General features: G+C 41.1%; 1 protein-coding gene across 1 annotated transcript in view; it reads left to right on the plus strand.

The window, feature by feature from the left end:
• The first annotated feature begins 18849 nt into the window (after positions 1–18849).
• The window catches only part of KCNB2 (potassium voltage-gated channel subfamily B member 2), a 163173-nt gene continuing 159110 nt past the window's right edge, over positions 18850–22912 (plus strand). The window contains exon 1 of the mRNA XM_062489547.1: positions 18850–19428. Within this exon, the coding sequence (XP_062345531.1) occupies positions 18850–19428 (579 nt within the window). The remainder of the gene's footprint in view (positions 19429–22912) is intronic.

Consider the following 22912-nt stretch of genomic DNA (forward strand, 5'->3'; position numbering starts at 1 on the left):
TGGTAGCATTTGTTCATAAAGGAAAATTGAATAACAAAGATGCAGTGATGTAAACATGTGTCTAGGCAGGATAATGTGCCTCTATGTGCAAAAATAATTTCCCATAATAAAGTTACTTTTACTGTGGACATACTAGCAAAATAAGGAGCTTTTTATTGCAGAATAACTTCTTCTTGAAAGCAGATCAGTTGCTTATTCTGGAGCAGTGTCTACACAGAATGCATACTAGTGTAGCCAGAGAACTGCAGGAACTCACCTATGAACTGCACTTTCTGTCAGTTTTCCCAATAAGCAGGACTTATTAGTGTCTGGGGGTGTGTGTATGAGAGGGAGATAAGGCAGTCTTCCTTTATCAAAAATGAAAAATCAAGTAATAAAATCTCAATAAAACACAGTCTGCTTCAAAACCACTCACACATCATGAAAAGCAGTAGAGGGGAATTGGAGCACCTCAGAACCTATTATTTAATGAGAATCTGAAAGCATGAACTCCAGTTTCCTATAGCTCTGTCTCATGGGTTTTACTGAACTACACTGGCTAAGAAGGCAGACGCTCCAGTTAACTTCTCTCATTGATGTCACAGGTACACGCAGATTTGGAGGTATGTAACAACATACGAACTCCTAATGTCACCTTTGCCATGCTCTGTGCACAAAGAGATATATAGTTAGCTTCTTCATCCACCTGCCTTCTTTTTCTTAAACTTGTTGTATTTTGTCTTTGAGAGTTTTGCTCAGCTGAAATAGATTGGTGCATTCAAAAATCAGTAATGAGACACATAGACACATGCACACACAAAGGGGTGGAACATGTAAAATACATAGACACCGACATTTCAGCTGGGGAGGAGCTGAGGAGAGGAATGGGTTGCTATGGAGCTTTGTTTATCTCATATAAGATATGGAAGAGAATTTCCCTGATTGACCATATGGGTAAATCTAAGCTAAGCAGCATAGGTATGGATGCCTATGACTAAGACTACTGCTGTGGTTGCCATTCAGAAAACTTCTGCAGGTAGGCTGGGAGAAGGTGGGCAAACTTTTAAAAAATTGTACATTTATATGTCCCCAAGACAGGAGGCAAAGAACCACATAAAATGGGTGAAAATTAGTGCAGTAAATGAGCATTCAAAGTTTAATCTTTTTATGGTGGGTTGTAATTGAAATCATGGTGGCAAATACTGCCTAATCTCTTTCTTGGAAAGCTTTCAAAAGAATTAAGAGGTCTTTGAATACAAAACAAAACAAAACAAAAAAAAAACTGATAAAAGTTTTGTTGGAAAGCCTTCATCCCAGCAGCAAAATATGCAACAGCTAAGGCTGACTCTCAGTGCTATAGGACGAGATGAAACCGGAGCAACATAATGCAGAGGGCAAAGCTACAGATGAACTGTTACGAAACCTGAGAAACAGAGAAGAACTTGGAAAGGAGAATAGCTTTCTAATCTGATACCTGAAATATAGTGGGGCATTACTGAATGACGGAAAAAGACTTCCTCCCATTATCAGGAATTATCAGGGAAAAACAATAAAGAGCTATAAAATACTTTGGGAGGGAGCAAGATGCAGCAGGAGTAGCTGAAGTCTTGATTGCAGCCTTCTGTCTTGCCAAGACTTGATGACAAAAACACATTAGTCCCTGCCCCGCAAAGGGTCCTGGCTCTCCAGGCACTGCATTTCTACTGGCGGGGGGTTCAGCCCTCGGCAGGCTCTCAGCACATCAATGGCAAGGTTGGGCTGGCCAGGTCATCGGCCGTGTATAGTCCTGTGCTCTGTGTTGTGTGCCCATACCCTGCCCTGGGTAGGAATGGAAATCTGGAAAGGGATGCTGTGGTTGCACTACTGACCAGGAGAAGGTGGTGTGTGTCTATGTGGATGGGAGGGGACAGTACGTGGAAGCGCGTGTATATGTGCGGTGTGTTTGTGTGCATGCCTGCACATTCCCTATCTGGGAGGACGGTGTGTGGGAAGGTCTGAGGGGTGCGTGCATCCCATACCCAGGAATGTTCATATGTATTCACCGGTGTGTGAGAGGGGAATCCCCTGCCTAGAGGGTGCACTTAGCGTGGGTTGTGTGCGTGTGTGCATGCCCTGCCTCCCTGTGTGTGTGTGTGTGTGTGTGTGTGTGTGTGTGTGTGTGTACCCCGCCTGTGCCACCGGCACGGTGCCTGTGCGTGGCCGATGTCTCTGCGTGCGAGCGCGCATCCCGTGTCCGGGCAGGGTGCGGGGGGTGCGCACCCTTTGTGCGGGGGTAGCGCGGGGAGGGGGCTGCGCGCCCCCGCCCGGGGCAGTGCCGGGTGCGCGCGGGTGCGCGCAGCCCCAGCGCGGGCCGGGGAGCGCGGAGCGCGCTCGGGGGCGGGCGCGGCGCTCGGGAGCGCGGCGGGACGGGGGGCGGGGGGCGCCCCGCGTGCCCCGGCCGGGAGCGGCCGTGCCCCCCCCGCCCCGCCGCCGCCGCCGCCGCCGCCGCCGCCGCGCACAGCCGCAGACACGGGCGGCCGCGCCGGCAGCCGGCGGCTCGCATGCAGCCGGGGATTACGGCGGGGCGAGGGCAGCGAGTGCTCTCGACTCTTATCCCCCCTCGGCCCCCCCAGCCGCTCCGCCCGACACCCCGACCGCGCGCCACGCCGCTGCTCCGCCGGCTTTTCGTCTCCGGGGGTAGCGGGGATATGCCCGTGCCGTGGTTTTTCCACCCCCAGCCCTCTCCGTGCCGGGGGGGGCGGTGATGTGGAGCCGGGAATGTAGAGGAAAACCCTCCCCGGGAAGGAGCGACCAAAACAAATCCTTCGCCGTGGCTCTGGCGGCCGCGCGGTGCCCGGGGAAGCCCGAGCAGCCCCTGCCAGCGCTGGGGAATCCCTCCTGCAGCCCCCGGCGGCGCCCCGGCGCCCGCGGAGCAAGGTAAGCGGGAGGGCATCCCTCTTCCGCCGAGGGCTGCCTTTCGCTTTTATTTGTATTTATCTGAGAGCCCGAGTCATGCCCAGCTCCCGCCCTGCTGGGACTGCCACGGGAGGCGAGAACTGCCTGCTGGCCGCGGAGCGCCCGGGCCGGCCGGGAGCGCCGGGAGCCCCGGGAGCGCCGGGAGCGCCCGGAGCTGCGCAGCGCCCCTGGGGAGGGGGCATGATCGGCGGGGCGGGACGGATACGGGCTGTCCCCGCGGCTGCCTGGGTCGGTCTGAGGCAGGATAATAAAGCCCTCATCCTGGAGCGCTTTGGAAACCGTGGATTGTGTTTTTGTTCCTTCAGAGCTGCTAAAGGGAGGGAGGAGAGAATGACATTTCGTAGTATTCTGCCTCCTGCCGTGGGTGAGCTCTACCGATAAAGGCTCGTCATTTGTTTCCGATGCTCTAATAGTGCTTGTAGAAACCTGATGATAGAAAGCCTCAGCCTTCTCGGTGGCTGTCGTTGGAATTACCCCATCTACTCGGGGACTGAAAAATCTCCTCTGCAGAAGAAAATGCATGTAGCATTGAGGAAGTCTGTATATGCTTTGTATGCATATATGTCATATATGCTTTCTGTAGGTAGGTAGCATGCTGGCTCCTGGATTTAAAAACCTAAATGTCTTTATGAATATAGGCTTGTTCATTGGCTACATGGTTTCTACAAACCATTCAGTGTGTTTCTTCTATCAGAATTTCACTGCCTGGGTAAAGGTAGACCTTTGTTTATACCCTATGTATGTACTGCCCATATTTATAGTAGGGTTTGGACTTCATTCAAGTTACATAATGATTAAGATACAATAGGCTGTATATATGCAGTTTCTTGGACATTTTAATTCATTGCAGATAAGACTGACTCCAGCAACACTGCCAAAATGTCACTTTTTCGATGTTTGTGTAAGAAAGGAAGTGTCCATAGCATCAGGTGGAGATAACATTCCTTAGCACATACATAGTCATCAAGACCGTGCTATTAAAAGGACACCTAAGCGAAGGATTTCAGTGACCCTGTCCTGTAGCTCTGAGGAGGTGTCAGGATTGGTTTAGAAGAGGAGGAATAGCAGCAAGACTGGGCAGGCTTGGGAGGGGGAAAAGCCTGTCTGGTAACATTTTGCATTAAAAACACCTCGAGTTGAAGTTTGCTCATCTGGCGAATCTGTCTGACTTAGAGCAGAGATAGCACCAAGCCTTAAAGGCTGGGCAAGGTCCGCAAAACTGAACATTCCACCAAGCTTGGGACATGATCCTCCAGGGAGTTTTAGTAGAAACTTTCAGGGGAGCAGGGTCAGTGAGTATGTGCCACTTATACGTTTGTTCATTCTCTGATCACCAAGATGTGCTAGCAAATCTCTGGAAGTCTTTCCTAGCGAGATGAGATGCAGTACAGTAAGAATAGTTCATTTCTTGTTCTTAGCACCCATGTCTATTCTGTTCAAACAGCAGATAAATCTGATCCAACTGATAAACTCTCACTTCATTCAGCATTAGTTGAACTTGCAGCTGGCTTGTTACATTTTTTTTTCCCCCCCAAGGAGTGTTTTTGAAGGCAGCTCTCACCACAGCATTCAAATTTCTCTTGCCTCCTTTCTCAGCTGGGTGCTGTTGCTGGAGCTCAGCAGGTTGCCCTCATTCAGACATATGCAGACAGTAAAACATCATCAGCTCGAGATGAGGGAGAGGTGCTGTTTGGAGCAGCACGCTTCAGCCTGAACATTTCCATTTATTTCAGCATTCTGAAATGTCCCATTGCCGTAACGATGCCATATCACATATATTTATTCACACTCAGCCTTTTTTTTTCCTAAGTGAAAGTTAATTGGCAAATTCTAGCTTGCCATTCAAAGCAAGGCAAGAGGTCAAGATTTGCAGTAGCTTTCTTGCCAACACTTGGGATTTTGCCAAACGGTTTGCAACTATCACTTTTAGAAAAAAATCTTGATCTTATGTGACTTCCTTGAGCTTCATGTAACTACATGCACAGGTAAAATATATTCCATGATGCTACTGTATTTAAAGCTACCTGCTAAAGGATATTTCTGTCAGTGTTTTACTCCATCTGTCCTGGTATCAGCAGCACGTTGGGGAGGGTCTGTCTGGGCTCAACTCAGAGCAGGAACGCAAGCTGAGGTATGTAGTGAAGAGGGCAGTGACTGGAAGTATGTCAGTGAGGTGGGATTCTGCTGCAGACCTCCCTGGAGGTGTCTGCTCTATCAGAGTACAGACCTGCTGCTCCCCACAGGAAGAGATGGGAGCCAGAAAGGAAAGCGCTTAAAGTTGTACGTCACTTCAGCTTCATCAGAGTAGACATACGTGCATTTTTTGGGTGAATTCTTGCATGTTTTCAGGGGTCAGTTCTCTTAATTCATCATATGCATAATGTCTTCTGACCCAGCAATGCTCACAGCTCTTGGAGTTAGGCAGTGATTGCTTCTGAAAGGACTTTAGATGTTTGTCTCGTATTGCTGTAGTAAGTTTTATCATTTTTAGGAATGAGGTTTTTTTACCTAATAGATGTCTGAACACTATAAACATGGATGCATGATAAAAAACAGACTGTAGTTTACTTTGTTGTGTTTTGATGTTTCTAGTCTTATCAGGATATGAGCACCCTCAGAATAAATATTTTTGATTTCCCATCTGTAGTGGGCATATTTTTCTTGTGGTTGTTGCTGGAGTAGTGGAATTAGGTATTTGATTTCTTGGATTTTGTAATAAATCTTTGGAATGTGTTGTTTTAACTCACATTTTAGTAGGGAGAAATGTGTGTTTACTTTGTAACAGGAATATTAACTTCAATCCAAAATAAATTTTCTCATATTAAATTGTAGAGGTATTTTAAGATGTGCAACAGTGTTCTGTGGGATAATGTGAAAAAAAATGCTTAGGACATTACAGAGTAGATTTAATTGTCTTGTAAATGTAGATTTTTGTGCAATTCCGTAGCTTCCTGTGTTTTTTAATCTATAATTCTCTGGCTATATGGAAAAGATGTGGAAAGAATTTCATTATTTTGAATTTCTTCTTCACTATTATGCAATTAGAGGTGTCATATTGCATGCTATAATAGATCCATTGCTCAGTCACACTCAAATCTAAGTAAAATGCATATATATGACTAAAAAAAAAGGAATTTGAACAGAAAAGCTTAACAACTCAAGTGCTTATTGAGCAGGACTTGGAGGTTTCCTATCTTCATACAAAGTCAGTCCCAGTATAGCTTCCCAGACCACTAAATACCGTAAAAGCCTTAGAGAGAGTATGCATCACTCAAGATATTTAAAATCTATTAAGCTTAAGCCTGCCTGTATTCTTCACAAAATCTGGAAGGACAGCAAAGGCTATTTTGCTTTTTGTCCATCCCAGTGCTTGCTACAGCATGTGGAGAAATTTCAGCGCAAGTCACACATTGGCATCTTCCTAAGTTTTCACTTGTTTGCTGTGCAGTACATTCCTTCTTCCAAGTCTGGAGGGATGGAGTTTCTTAATGGATGAATTTCTTAGAGGGTTATTGTCTTAAACTACTTTTTTTCACCAGCGTGAAAGTATGATGATGTTAACTGCATAATGAGAAAACAAAAATATTATTTTGAACACACTTCTTCATGAATTCTGGTATGAACATTAAAGAAACAATAAAAGTCTCAGGCCACTAAAATCAGTGGGGTTTTCAATTTATTTGTTTCTAATGCAGGAAATCTATACTTAGCCATCATGATAGATCAGCTGTGACTTAGATGTTTGGCTTCTATATATCCCTGCTCCTTCTCTGGATAAATAGTAGTCAGTAGCATCACTGCTGGCACCAGCAAGAGAGTCAGAACAACAATCTATTAGCTAACAAATAATATATGTAATGCTGGCATAATGCAGCTATGAGCATTTAGGAGTAGGCTGCGATAAACAGCAGTTGAATTCTTTGCAAGGAACAATGGCAATTGACCAATTTACCCCTCATAGTACCATGGCAGGGGAGCACAGTGCGCTGGAAAATTGTGTGGGGGCATTTACAGTCCAAGCCAATGCAGAGGGGCTGAACAGCTCTCTTAGCACAGCACTGGCACGTGATGCATAAGCCACTAGGTTTTTGTTACCCTTAGGTAAGTGCTTCTTACTAGGAAATCAGACTTGCTGTTGCAGGGTGTTCTTCATGCTGCCATCATATCCATATTCAGGTACTAGCTTGTTAGGAAATAAATGTCAGCCCTTTAGGTAAAGCCACCTTACGAGGAAATGAATGCAAAGCTGTGCTGATAATTAACTGAACAAAGCTCTCAAACGTAATCTTCTTTGATGACACTGGAGATGAGCTTCTCTCCCTGATTGCCTAACAAGTTAAGAAATATAAATTAGTTATGGCAGTACAGTCCAAATACAGAATAAATTTGCCTCGGAGCATTAATAAGGCAGTTCATAAAATAATATTTCATGGTACTTCATCAATAGTTAACTTTTAGAAAATTAGCTGTATTTTCAATATATATATAAATAAAAATTAAAATCAAATGCAAGAACTTGAAATGAAGCCATAATGCTCTTTTTTATAGAGTTTTCATTTGTGTCATTTGCTCTCTTAAGGTATGAGAATTGGTTTGCCTGTAAGGTTGTTGACCTTATCTCAGATGGATGTACTCTGAAATGGCAGAATAATCCTGCTATAATTTGTAGCCATTCATTCAGTGTAAATTTGCATATACCAGAGACATTCTGAGACAGTTTGAGCAGAAAGTGCTGGCAAGCTGCAGAAGCTAGAAGAATCCCACTAATGTATTTAAGCAGACTCAAAACAGTGAATAGGCTTAATTAGCCTTGAAATCACACAAGTATGAATGACAGTATTGTACGTGCTTTTCCAGTGGCTGGTGAGATTAACAGTGCAGAGTAGCTCTACCTTGACAGGAGTGCCATCTAGAAGGTTTTGCCTTCTGGAATATTTCCATCTCATGCTTTCTTCATTCTTATTATTACTGACATAGAGCAAACCTCTTAACTGGGTAAGCTTTATACTAGAATTTATTCTCAGGACTACCCTGGCTACTGATAGTCACTTTAGTCCCTATTTAGGCATGTCACTAAAGCAGCATTAGCAGTGCTGTGTATCTTCTGCTCCTTTTGAACTGAAGAACTGATGAGAATGTTCAGCTGCTTCAACATGTTTATAGATAACCTAGGTAGATGCAAATATATCTCACTCTTGCCCAGTAACATTATGGTTAGGGTACTGAGGGAGAAAAATTGAGCTTTTAGGCCTTTCATAGATTAACATGATGCAAATAAACATTTCACTTCTTGTAATCCAAGATTACCACCCACCAAAGGACTGGTCACATCATTCAGTTAAAGGCTCATTCGTGTCTGTTGTCTTTCAAACACAGGCTGCCTGCCTCAGTAGGAATGGGGATGGTCTCCATCACTGCAGCTGTCCTGGGGATTGCTGATAGCAGCAGGAGCCTGGAAGATATAAACCACAGGTTTGAATCACCAGGGGTGAACATGGTCTTTCACTGAATATTTAATGGCCAAGCAATGATGTCAAGGTGGAACCAAGGCCACCACCTCAAGGTGTATTTGAAAAGAGTAGACCTTGTTCAGTTATTTTGAGGGACTATTTTACATTTATTTTACTTTTGTAAGAGGAGGTTTCCAGGCTTAGAATATCATGTGGGTGGGTTGTGTCCCTTTTGATCCTGCTTACGCATTGGGCGTGGATGGAAGTTAAGAGCATCTTCTTCCTGACTGTGAAGTATTGTGTTGATCCTGCCTTAGAGGTTCCCACATCCTTCTTTGAACTTGGGACTTGTGTGTTTAATATTAGAAACCCTGAACTAATGGCTCTGATGAAGCACATTTTTAAGGGATGCTGTGGCTTTTAAAAATACATTTTGGCTTGATAGAAATAAATAAATTCATTTATAGTGCCAGTTTTATAAAAGTGTTCCTTTTAGTCTGTCTTGATTTCAAAATTGTAGTAACAGTAGCATAGGGTTGTACATGACAGTGAGTTCTCAGATTTTTCTATTGTCAGGTCAATTTGAGGGTCAAAAAATATCAATACTCTTGGTATCAAGTAGGACCAAAACTCATTGTAGCTTCTTCTCTACAGTGTTAAACTGGTGGTCCTAAGAACAGCTTCCCCTTACTGACCCCCAGACCAACTGTATCTTTGTGCAGTATGTGGAACCAAAACTGATAAGGTCAGGAACCAAAATTTTCTGTTTTCTGCATGACTGCTTTTCTCAAATAGGCAAAATAAGATGTTGGGTTATCCTAGGCCCTTCGCAGCAGTTTGTAGTAGTGTTTTGAGATGTTTTTCCAAGGCATCCTATAGTTGAAGACATCAAAATGTTGAAGGGATGGATTATTCAGATCAAGATTAGACAGAAAATTCATCTTAATTTTTAATGATAAAAGCCTTCTGTAAAGACTTGCTTGTGCTGTGACCTCGGTGGCATTTCCAGCTATGTGCAAAGGCTCTTGTCAAAAATTGAGTCACCTAAAACCAAGGCCTTGATTCATTCCTTTGTTCCGCCTTCAAGGCTTCTGTAAAGCACCAGCAAGAGGAGTTTGAGCTGGGCTCCTAATGGATAGAGACAAATGTCTCTTAAGTAAATCTGCCCCTTTCAAACTGTATTCTTTGGCCAAGTCTCTTCCTACCTGTTGTCCGGATAGGTCTAGGCCTACCATTTACATTGATTGCATCAGGGAACATTAGAAATGGTTGAAAATGAAATTTTTGACAGAAGGAGCAATTGAACATAAATGTTTTCATTTCTGAAGGAGTCACTTGGGAATACAACTGTGCTTTCCTTAATTGTAGGTTAGGGACGGTGGCATTGGATGTTTTTTCTTTATTAGAAAACTCAACATTATACCAGGATTCTGACTAAAATGCAACATCTAAAATTTTGGGTGCAATTTCATTCAAAGAGGGATAAAATCTGACTCTTTTGTAAGATGTGTCTCATTGTTTCAGACATCATTCTCTATGTATATAAAATAATATCATATGTTGTGTAATATTTTTCTGCCTAGAAACATAGAATCATCATTCAGTACTAGACTGTGAAAGCTTTTCTTCAGGAGAACAAAAAGACATCTGTAAAGTTCTTCACTGCTTTCAGCTACTTGGCAGCACTGTTATTGGTAGGGAGCAGTGGAGGATTGAAGGGTTAGAGAAGCTAACGTATTTAGAATAACCCTAAAACTAATTGCTTTAGGACAACTGGTTACATTAGTGCCTCCTCAAAGAACAAATGATGTGTTGGCAATATCTTCCATCATCTTAATGCACTGCAATCCAATTAGAAGAGAAAATCCTGTAGTGGATGAATAAATTGCAATTCAAAGTTCTAATTTATTAATATTAATGTATTTGTTATTATTAGTGTATCCTGTATATGTAGCATCTGTAAACTCTCAAAGAATTGTATGGAAGCACCAATCAAACCTGTAGATCCAGAGTGCTAGTTGGGATATAAATATGTATTCTGATTTAGACCTGACATGAGGACCTTACATAATCACATTTCTGTAATATCTGGTTGTTTGACATTAAAGAAAATGATCTGCCATTCGGTCTTGTATTTTTCTGTGACAGTTCATCTCCTCAGAAGTTTCCAGGGAAGGCAAAATAAGCAGTGAAAGACAGTATCTTTGGCAAAAGCAGTAAGAGCCCTTAGCAACCAATTGTAAACATAAACAGTAAAGTACAGACATGACCAACAACTACATCTTAAAGGAGAGATGTTTCAACCTGCAATGGAAATGGAAAGGTTTTTGTAAACTGAACAGGAATGCATGAGGATTGTTTGTAAGGATCATTGTCACAAGCACCAACAGCAGAGCTGCTAGTAAGGAAAGAGAGAATCTGGGATGATCTAAAATAAACTTTGGTGGGGATCTTGATTCAGCACTGGATAGTTTAGAAAAACCATTTTCTGTCTTGAGACCTCAGTGCAGGCTGAGGGAGTGCTACAATCCAGACTTGTGAAGAAGTACTATTCAGAAAGACCACTTGAGTTCTGAATTCCATGAGATTTGAGGTAAAATTACTCAGAATGCTCTCAAGAGTGCTCAGCTTTTTGTAAAGCAGTCTGTGTGCCCTGTAGCATGTCTAGAGCCCATCCACATGGCTTTACCTTGCATAAGAGCTTCAGTAAGTGATTACAAGTGCTATTGGGGTAGTTAGAAAACTCAGATAAACCAAAACTGCCAAGCTTTTGTAGCTGCAAGACTTTAAAAACATTTTATCCATCATACTTTCCCTCTTTTTCTGTCTTCTGTCACCTTACCTATTTCTGTCTGGGTTTTCTTATCCAAGGCTCCTAAGGAATATATAGAGTCTCAGAGTCTGCTGCTCCTTGGTGAAGTTCAGCTCATCCATGTAAAAGACACTTCTGTGCTCAAGATGGTGAGAACAGCGAGTTAGCAGACAGACTGATTTAGTCAATCTGAATAGTTTGTCTATAAAAGGCCTCATCTTTTTTGAGTGTTTCCTGCAGATCTCCAAGACTTTGTGCAGCCAAAGTTTAAATTTTCACATACCAGAAATAAATAACCTGTGAGGTCTGTTATGAAATAGAAATAATCATCATTTCAGACCAGTTAGCCATAGCCCCAAGTGCTGATTTTGCAGGATTTACTCTCAAAGCAAGATCTTACTTTTAAAAGACCAGTCCATCCATAGCTGCCAACAGAGCAGTAAAGGCAACAGCTGGGATTTGGTCTTAGTTCAAGGGAAGAATCAGCTCTCCAGTAATGGCTCTGCCCATGGCTGTAGTCTGGCAAGAACCAGTCATTGCTCACAGAGAAGCTGTGTCAGGGGAGACAGGCTAAGGCTCCATCTTTGCCCCCTCAGACCACCTTGCTTCAAGTGGTGTTACCTACTGAAGCCTCCGAGGACTTGGCAAAAAGAGCTGTCACCAGCAATTTGGATAATCAAAGCTCAGCTGTTTCTCTCCTGTGCATACATGCATGTGTTCCTTCATATAGAAATGAATCTGAGACATACAAAGGATGCTCAGGAATACTTTGACATGTTTCATGATGCTTCCCACATTCATCTTGCCAATCCTTAACTATATGAGATGTGACTTCTCTAAAGGTGGGAAATGGAAATAACGAACAACTCATTTGAGCGGGATGCTTTTATGCAGAGTTTTAGCTATCACCTTAGCCATCTTTTAAAAAACTGTAATTAAGGAAAAATTCTAGTAAAAGATCCCACAGCACACCATTAAGAAACTGCACGTCTTCATCTTTTGAAACAAAGAGCAGACATTTGAGAGCTAAATGTGGCAGCCAAAAGATGACAGCAAAGCAGACAATGAAAGAAGAGCCATACAATCAATAAGTTAGCAAAAACGTGTTTGCTCATTAAAAATTTATTGGTTTGTCACAACCAACTTGCTTCATCTTTTCTTGGCTAATTTGCTGGATTCCAGGTTGTAGGTTTTAGTAGTCAGATGCTGAGGTGGGCACAGGCTTTCTAAGTTTTGTGTTTTTTTCTTTTTTTAAATCACAGAGTATCTCAATTCTCCATCTAGAAAGGATCATCACTCAAAGAATCTTCGAGTTCAACTCCCTGTTCCTCACAGGATTCCCTAAAACTAAAAACTAAACCATATGACTAAAAATGTTGACCAGATGCTCCTTGAACTCTGAAAGGCTTGATGTCATGACCCCTTCCCTGAGGAATCTGTTCCAGTGCCCAGCTATCCTCTGGGTGAAGAACTTTTTCCTAATGTCTGCTCTGAATTCCCCTCACATTTCACCTACAAAACCTAAAGCTAGTTTTTCCAGAAAGTGTTACATATATGCATTATATACAGCCTGAAGTTCTTAAGCCTTAAGTCAGTTTTAACAGCTAAACTAGTCAATGCAACAATTGTCTCCCCAGATTTTTCTTGATTTCGGTGTTTTTGCAAGTGAAGAAAACCAGCACATTGATCTTAGACTCCCAGACCTGAAAATAAATACTTTGTATAGGATCACCCATTTAATAATATGTTTAATGTTTTATAATTTCACAATCTCTCCTTTTTAATCCAGAGTTTTCTTGAACTTTAAAAAAACTAATTAAATATCAGTACATTTCAAACCAGATTTTTGTTGAAGACACTTAGGACAAATTGTGAAAAAATCTTCTATTTGTTTTCAAAGCAAGGAAATTAACTAATACAATCTTTTCTTAAAAACAATTTGACAAATTTTGACAAAAAGACATCTTCTGACAAAAAATGGTAGAAGTTTGTCTCTTAAAAGTCAGAAGAAAGCAAAATTGTTCCCTTTTCCTGAGGTCCTTATGATACAACCTCTTCTTAGGTACCCCATACATTTTTTTCCTCACTGTTTTAAATGCAGGACATGTTTCCAAAGTGAAGTGTGCTCACGTACTGTAACTTCTCCATCTTCTTTGGTGAAATTTGTACGGCAAAGATTGGGAGAGATGTTTATGACAAAGGCATGAAAGAGTGACACGGATGAGAATCCCTTTGGAAGAGAGATCTTGTGCGTGGAGTCCATGGAAGGGTCTGGCACTGCTCGGGCCACCTGGCATGGCAACCTCCCTGTGCGCACTTACACCCACCTGGACTCCAAAGCACACGGCTGCGAACAAACCTGTTTTTAGGGGCAGCCCTTGAAGCGTGTGCACTCTCCAGCCGTCCTTGCAAATGACTTGGGAGAGTCCTAAGTGTGTGCTGTGGCAGGCGATGCTCCTTCAACGTGACGGCACAGAAAGCTGGGTTCCTCAGCCTGAGGGTAAATCTGGTCACATAGGCATGCCCATCAAAAATGCTGGAAATGCTAAGGACTCTGTAAAAATCTGCGATCTCAATCTGAGCAGCCAAAATTGTTGGATACCTCAGGCATATATGACCCTAATTTCTACATTATAAAGCAGTGGTAATAATGGCCTCCTACAGATGGGAGGCTGGGATACCCTGGGAGAACTGGGGTAGGACAGGGAGAGCTCCCTGAGGGAAATTCAGCACTTTGTGTGTAGTGCAGGCCTTGCAGCAGGAAATGCTGAATAACGTCAGAGGCCAAATAGTGAATGAGAAAGATGAAAAGAAATGGTAAATAATTACCCGTTCATGTAAAGAAGAAGGCACTGATGGGAGAATCACACCATTAAAAGCTGCATGCCTGTAGTGCGGGGGAGGGCACTTAACCTTCCTTCTGGCTTTCCCAAGCTTTTTGAGTTGTAGTCTTTGAAGTTTTCATTTTTATTTAATGCAAAGAATTAGCTTTGATTTGAAGAGTTTTATGTAATATTGCAGGTATTTTGCTACAAAGTAATTTTATTATAGCACAGGAAAAATGTAGGGTTTATCTAGATTTGCTCTTATGTGTGGGGGTAGAATTTTTGTTTTTCTCTACCAACTGCTATGAGTGCTGGTGAGCACAATGCTGGCTTTGCCTGCCTCCTAAGCAATAGTTACATTTATTACTAGCCCATGGTGGACAAGGTGCATGATGGAGTTGCACATAGCCTAAAGGTTAAAGCAATAAGCCAAGCTGAAAAGTATTTTAAACTGTTTTAAGAAAAAAAAAAAAAAAAAAAAAGAAAATCTCCTGAGTAAGTTACAGTAGCTAAAATCCAGAAAGGTAATTTAATGAATTGTAAAGGTAACCTCACTTGTATAATTTTGTTATAATGACAGATCTGGTTATTTTATATTAAATTGATAGTGTGGTTTTTCAAGTTAGAAATGTTATATAATAACATAAAGGTGATTTCCTTTTTCAACAAGGTAACCCACCTGTTTGATAGGGGGAAAGCAGTGGATGTAATATTCTGGATTTCAGTAAGGCTTTTGGTACTCTCTCTCACAGGATCCTTCTGAATGGAATGTCCAGCCCCCAGCTGGATAAACACATCATGGGATGGGTGAGTGGCTGGCTCATGGATCACACACAAAGGGTTACAGTGGATGGGGTGACATTAGACTGGGGACCTGTCGCTAGTGGGGCTCTGCAGGGCTCCATCCTCAGCCCTGTGCTCTTCAACATCTTCATAAATGACATGGATGCAGGGCTGGAAGGGATATTAAGCAAGTTGGCAGGTGATATGAAACTGGGAGGAGCTGTTGACTCCCTTGAAGGCAGGGAGGCCCTACAGAGAGACCTTGGTAAATTAGAGAGATTAACAATCACCAACCACATGAAGTATAATAAGAACCAGTGCCCAGATTCTCCATCTGGGTGGTGCAATCCTGGATGAATGTGCAGACTGGGGAATGAAAGGCTGGAAAGCAGTGCCATGGAAGGGGACCTGAGGGTCCTGATTAGCAGAAAGTTCAGCCAGCAGTGCCCTGGCAGTCAGGAGGGCCAGCCCTGTCCTGGGAGGCATCAGGGACAGCATCACAGATGGGTAAGGGAGGGGATTGTCCTGCTCTGCTCTGAGCTGGGACAGCCTCACCTCCAGTGCTGGGGGCAGTTTTGGGTTCCACAATATAATAATATTAAACTATTGGAGAGTGCCCAAAGGAGGACTATGAAGATGGTAAAGGGACCTTATGATTCTGAAGTAGAGGCTATTGATTATGTTTTTGTTAAAGGCACAGTTAAAACCAGGCTTTTTATCCAAGGTTTGGGGAAAAGCTGAACAGGAAGAAATTTTTTTAAAAATTATCTTCAGAGAACTAAAGAAGGTATGAAGAATGAAAGAAGGTGGGAAGAAGAGAACTTAGGAAGGAAATTAAAATAATTCATTTATTTATTTTTAAGTCACACATTCTTCTTCTTCAATGTATATTTCAATGACAAGAGCTCTGCAAAACAGGCAGAAGATCACCCTCATGGTTCAAGATTCTACACTTGGGAAAAAGTGTTTTTTTATCTTTTCAGAATGCTGCATGTTGTGAATGGTGGTTCATCCCTTGGTACATACAAATACACACAGCACGTTCTCAACACTAAACTTAATAGTGTTCCACTGCTGACTTCAGTGTGGCCACTGGGATTTTGAAAGATTTTTAGAAAAGCCACATTTCCTCAAGCAGGAAGATGCAACCAATAACTTTACTGAAAAATCAGAAAATGTTTTTACCAGCTTTACACCAGTCATGGGGACACTGGAGTTTTTTGCATTGTTTAAAAAAATATGTGTGGTAACTACACTGCAGAGAAGTTAAAACAATGCGTAGTCTTGTGTATCTTTTGTTCCTACAATCAGAAAAATAAATAAGGATGGTTAACTTATGTTTAATCAGTTGAGATATTTGATTTCTATTGTGTTTTACTTGATATTGTTAATATTAGGGTTCATATTTTCATTTTAAAAACAGTAAAATAAATCCCTGAGATACAACAGTGAATAAACTAGTGAACCTCACTAGAAAATGCCTGAAGACTAGACTGATTTCATGAAGGATGACAGAACCTCTTTATGAGTTTCTTAAATTCTCGTGTTTTCTTATGTAAGACAACCTTTAAAGGAGAAATATCATTGTGTATTGAAGTCTAAAAGGCTTTTTTTAAAAAATAAAGTTCACAAATATTTCTTCTGTAGAGAAATATGCTCTCATAACTGTTTACTCTTTGTGTAATTGTCTGTATGTCAGAAGACTGACAAATGCATCACAGATTACTAAGAAAGGCTTAAGTGAGGAGATTGTGCAAGAACTGGAGTCCCCTGCTTCTCAGAAGACTCACCATCATCCCCTTGCATATCAGGCAATGAGGAGGAGGGTAAAACCAGAGAAAAAAGTCAGCCTAAGGTCAAGAGAAGAAAAACAAAACACAAAACAAACACAAAGAAAATGGATATGTATTATGTAAACCTACTGATGCCAGGGCATTGATTTTGATTGGACATTTACCTTTGCATGTGAAGTTATCAGATTATCTTTTTTGTGAATGAAGGTAAATGTTACAGGCTTAAACTGTTACGTAATTAGGCACAGAAGTGCTCTGGGTTGCATTGGGAGATGAGGAGGGATCATCACAATTCAGTGCTTGAGGCAGGATGGAAACATGCAGAATATTTTGACCCTTACGGTTTTGAAGTAAATTCAGCTTGACAGTGAAATTGGTAACTAAAATGGTGGTGTTCTGGGCTGCTGCCATCACCTAGCTTATGCACAAAACAAAATAAAAAATAAAAGAAAATCTTTAGGTGTAAGTATTACTCTGATAAATAATTTTCCTCTTTTCTGATGTTTTTGCACATGATAGTCTGTTATACCTGGATTGTAGTTGACTTAGTCTTATTTTATCTATTGGCAGAGGAACTTTTAAAGTTTAGATATAATCAAGTTTAGCAATTTAATTTTGTACCAGCAGCATAGTCAATACTGTCATGGGCATGTCAAATGACACACTGGAATTATTCTTTGTTTTTCCTCATACTTCTAGTAAAGGATTATTCTAGATCCTCATGGCTCTTGTGAGGATCTGCTCTATGCTCTATTCTCTTTCAAATTTCTGCCTTTTCTCATGATGAATTTATACCCATTTGTTCTTGTGCCCACTGATAATTCAGTACAAATAGTTCAAACCCCTCCCAGGTGTTTACTCCTGATGAATTTGTAGGTAACAATCACTCCCAGCACAACTTTCATGCTTACTTTGCAAAGAGGATCAAATTCTTGTAGACATCAAATTCTTTCACTTGCTGGACTTATTTCACTTCAAGCCAAACAAACCAAGCAAACAAACAAAAAAACCCCCAGATTGTTGAATTGTTGATTTGCTGAGAACGGGAGAAGATGTCAACTCTGGGAAATTACTAAGGAGGGATTTCCAAGTTCATAACAGAAGCCTTGTCTAAGCATTCTTTGGGCTATGATACTATTGCTAGGTTAGTATTTAAGCACTGTGTCTGACAGTTGGCAGCAGTAGAGATGGTGGGTAGGTTTCCTTCCTGATTAATGCTGGCGTTCCAAATTTGGTGACTAACAGCTGCACTTCGGAGTTCACTGAAGCACTGAGCACAGGGGGTGAGGATACGCTTGTGGATTATTGAAACTGAGATCGCTGATTGCTGTCATGCAGTCATGTCTGCAGCAATTTCACAGGTGAACAGTGGGGCAGAGAAGAGCCTTTCAGAAGATCCAGAAAACAGTATGCAGAGCCCTTGCCTCTATAACATGTATTACTGGTCAGTTGACAAGTAACTGACTAGTAATATGTGTTATACAGGCCTGTGACTGGTCACGAAAGACTTAGGATTCTTTTGACCCATTTGTAAAGAAATAAGTGCTGTGTAGTGACAAAAAATACAACTTCTCAGGATAGCAGTGGAATTTTTTGGTGAAAAACATTTACCCATGAAATAACACAGCGAACTAAGATTTGAATAGGGACAAGGAGGGAAGCAGTTTGGTTTCGAAATTTTGATACGTTTTGATTGTTTTATTCAGTTTCAGTATCACCCAAATTTGAATTTTTCAATAAAAGGTAGACTAGACTCTGTCTTTACTTATAGATATCCCTACAATCTTTCCGTTTGGACACCTCACACATTAAAACGTAAGTAATCAGATTAAGCTAACACAGCTGCATCAGAAACTGATTCTTAAAAAAAAAAAAAAACTAAAACCCCAAGTCCTTTGTAGAAATTGTCACAGTTTATTTTCACAAATATAGAAATTCCAGTGAGTTTTTCCTTTGCTTAATCATAGTGCTCTTAGCTGTTCCAGTTGTTACAGCGCTTCTGGATATTACCACAAAGAGTATCACTGTAACGAGGGCAAATTGCAATCATTAAATTTTCATCTGTGTATGATAGTATGAAAAGAGAGAAAGAAGGACTGGGGGATGCATTGTACATGGCAACATTCTAAATTTTTGTCTTTTTTAGCTTCAGGAATGGATATGTCTGTCTGAAGAGGATTCTGCCCAAATATTTGTAGTCTCCAAGCTCATTTTCCTACAGACTCTGGTGTTACAACGTCATCTTTTTCAGAATGGCTGAGAAAGCTCCACCAGGGATCACCAAGAAGTCTTCAAGGTCCACCCTTTCTCTCCCTCCAGAACCAGTGGAGATCATTAGGAGCAAAGCCTGCTCACGGAGAGTTAAAATAAATGTTGGTGGACTCAACCATGAAGTGCTGTGGAGGACTTTGGACAGGCTTCCAAGGACACGATTAGGAAAGCTCAGAGACTGTAATACCCATGAATCTCTGCTAGAAGTATGTGATGACTATAATCTGAATGAAAATGAGTATTTTTTTGATCGACACCCAGGGGCTTTCACTTCTATTTTGAATTTCTACAGGACAGGGAAATTACATATGATGGAAGAAATGTGTGCTCTCTCTTTTGGCCAGGAGCTTGATTACTGGGGGATTGATGAAATATATTTAGAATCTTGCTGCCAGGCAAGATACCATCAAAAGAAGGAGCAAATGAATGAGGAACTGAGGAGAGAGGCAGAGACATTGCGAGAGAGAGAAGGGGAAGAGTTTGATAATACCTGCTGCCCAGAGAAAAGGAAGAAGCTTTGGGACTTGCTGGAGAAACCCAACTCATCTGTTGCAGCAAAGGTAGGATAAACAATAGGCTTAATACAAAGACAGTAGAAAATGGTTTCATGGTCCATGCATCCTACTTGCAGGAATCAACAACATCCACTAAAATATTTAGAGAAAAGAAGAATCTAAAAATCTGCATATCATTAAGTGAAAACACCCAAATCTGTCCTAAGCCCCGTGAAATCAGCAGAAGGAACACCGTTGAGTTCAGTTGTTTTTAGGCCACTACTGTACTTTGCTTTTACTGTATGTCATGAGAAACATCTGTGTGATTCCTAATGGACTCCATATGAAACACTTAACTGAAAATACAGACAGAGTACATTATCTACTTGTTTGTTAGAACAGGATTTGGGTGTGACTAACATCCATTTCAGTATTGCTTGTCCTGTTACAGGCACTGCGTATGTAGCGTGTCAGTGCTTGGTAGGTTGTGCTGGATAGGCTATCAAAGAGTCAACAGCTGGTCTGGCATGTTTTTGCTATGGCATGCTTTCTCTTATACTACATTTTAGTAATCAATAATTAAGAGTGTTTTGTATAAAAATATTAAAATATTAATGCATATATACACATGTATATATTTACATGTATGTATATTTATGTGTATATGGGTGCATGTACATAAACAAGTATATATTCTATACATTTATACACACACACAAATATATCTGTGTAAAGTTTATATATATTTAGTCAGAAGTGAGAACAAATTCAGATGAATCCTGGTTCCAGTTCTGCTGTCTTTAAACAGGCAAGTTGGCTGAAGTCTCACTGACATAATGGAAAAGTTTACCCTGGTCATGGAAATGGGACTACATACACAGATATTGGTACTGGTATTTAAAAGAAAGATTTTCTTGCATCTTGAGGAACTTAGTTGTTCTGTTTCTGATGTGAAGCAGTAAATAATGTGAGGCAAATTTTGAAAGCTCATCTCCAGTTTGAATGACTCAAAACAAAAATGATCGTTGTTTAGATGTTCATGTTAAGCTTAACTGTGGCTTTATATTCTTTTGTTGTTTGTCATTGGGTGCAGTGCTCTTGGACAAAGGTAGGTATTAAAATATGATGGTGCAATGGAGAAAAAATGAGGATTCTGGCAAAGATTTTTCTTGCAATAGTAACTCTCACTAGTGAGGTACAATACACTTTTTTTTTTAATTTTAATTTTTCATTTTGAGCTGCCTAACTTTTTAAGCAAGGAACTTGCTTTATAAAAAAATGTTGTGGCAGGATATAAGGTTCATAACTGGAATAAAAGCTTATAGGGGAAAAACGAAAGTATTCAGAATATTTTAGAAAACTGCACGAATACATTTTCTGCTTCCAAGATACATATTCTGGGCCATATGTTCCTCTCCAGGAGAAAGAGCATAGGGGAAGCAGATGGGCATAAGTTTTGCCAAAAAGGGTTCAGGGAGGCTGTGTTACACGCCGTGATCCCCTGGTGCAAGCTAACATCCGTCAGCCCTCTCCAGCACTTCTGTGACACAGCTGCTGCACTGCCTGCAGGACTCAGGGACCAGCTTCTCAGTCCTGCGTGCCTTGAAACGTCACCAGAGTGTTCCATAACAGACCTTTCCTCCTGGATGCGGTCAGGAGGATTTCCTGTCTGAGCCACACTGCCGAAACACACTGCATGTGACCTGGGAGATCACCTGGCCGTGGACACTGCCTCAGAGACATCCAGCAGGCAGATTTGTTTGTGAAATATTTCCTCTTTCATATATAGAAACAAAGGCAGTTGCCTCTAAGGCTTGAGACGTATGCTTAATTAATGTTTTCCTAAGATGAGGTAGGAGTCAACACAGTAAGAAGAAGCAGATGAATAAAAATGTAATATACTGATTTTTGCATTCTTTGCCAGTGACTCACTTTAATTCATTTGCATGTTGAATAAATGCAGAAATATAGGATGGTTAAACTTACATGAATGCTTGCCATTCATCAAATTGTTTTTATTACTTAACAGTGCCCCATCATGAATTTGCTTAAAAGAAGTTAGGCTGATACTGAGTTTTTAAGAAAATCTCCCTTTGGTCACTCTGAGCAGATTTCTCCTCAGATTTTGCAGATGAATGTGGCTGTTTCTTTAATTTCCCAAGATGTCTAAATAATTATTTTTTTACCTTTTTATTTTCTTTTCCCCTAATCCCCTAATACGATTCAGTCTTACAGATCTTTCTTGCTACAGGGAATTTCACTTGTATACATGTTGTAATGATTTGCATTCTTTCAATTGCCTTTTGTCTAAGTTAATGCCATTTGATGTGGTTTCTGTGGTTCTGGTAGCTAGAAATCACCATAACACATGCACTCAGTTTCTCTATCTAGTCACCTTCAGTCTTTAAATACATATATGAGCCAAAATTATATTCAGGTACACCTGTGACAACTCAGACAGCTATAGAAACTTGACTGAATGACATAAAGGAGAGCAAAGACCATCACAACACATTTGACCTTAGGTAACATAAAACAAGGTATGGTGGAATCAGCTGGATCCACTTTGAAAAACAGACTGTGTTAGAATCTGTGGAAAGGTTTTATCTGAAGTGTTTGGATAACATCTCTTTTAGGTTTTTCATTTCGCGTTTGGTCAAATAAGTTTCTAGTTTGTCCTGAGACAAGAGGTACAGCAATCTTCTTTCCTCTGTAGGAGTAGAAGGGATGGTGGGATTTTGACAGTGGAGAGATGGGAACCAAGTGAGGAAATATTACCATAAGTTTCAAATTCAAAAATTAGGTCCCTTTTGAAGAAATGAAACCAGATGAATGGGCATAGCTATCCTGTAGGTGCTTGTTCAGTCATTAGAGCCTGTGTGTCATCCAAGCAGTTGACAGGAACAGCTTGCTTTTTAATCCCTTTCACATCAAAGATTAGAAATGTGAGATAAATACTCGGATGTGGTTTTGATATGTGACTGTGTCTTGCCACTTCTTGATTCTGCTAAGAACCCTTCTAGGTCTGATCCAAAGCTTACTGAATTAAGAGGGAGTCCTGCTTTGGATTAGGCATCTCAGGACAAATCCTGCGCCTTTCGAGGTCAGTGAAGGTTTGCCACTGACTTCACTTACATCAAGGTGAGACAGAATAAGTTGACAGTGAATGAGCAGCATGTATTTTACAGGATATGCAACAATAAAGAGGAGAAAGCAAGAAGAATGTGTGACAAGAAATTAAAACTATGTTTAGCTAGTAAATAAAGGAATATTATTGGTCAAGTACTGTTGCACAGTACAGGCACACTTTACTTTTTGAGTTTTTCAAAATTTAGTAAATTCAGATGTACGCCTCATCTCAGTCCCCAGTTACGGTATTAGAGGCACAGCAGTTCTTGCTTAGTCCTCACCCCAGGAAAGATCTCTGAATTCAGTAGATATTTCAGCTGAGGAAAACAGGATTTGCCTCCATTTTCCAGTGTTCTCATTCATAAGCTTTTTAAGTAGGATTAAGATAAAGATGTCCAGAAGTCCAGCCATTTCAGACATG

Source organism: Cinclus cinclus, chromosome 1 (genome assembly GCF_963662255.1).
Source record: "Cinclus cinclus chromosome 1, bCinCin1.1, whole genome shotgun sequence".
Lineage (NCBI taxonomy): Eukaryota > Metazoa > Chordata > Aves > Passeriformes > Cinclidae > Cinclus > Cinclus cinclus.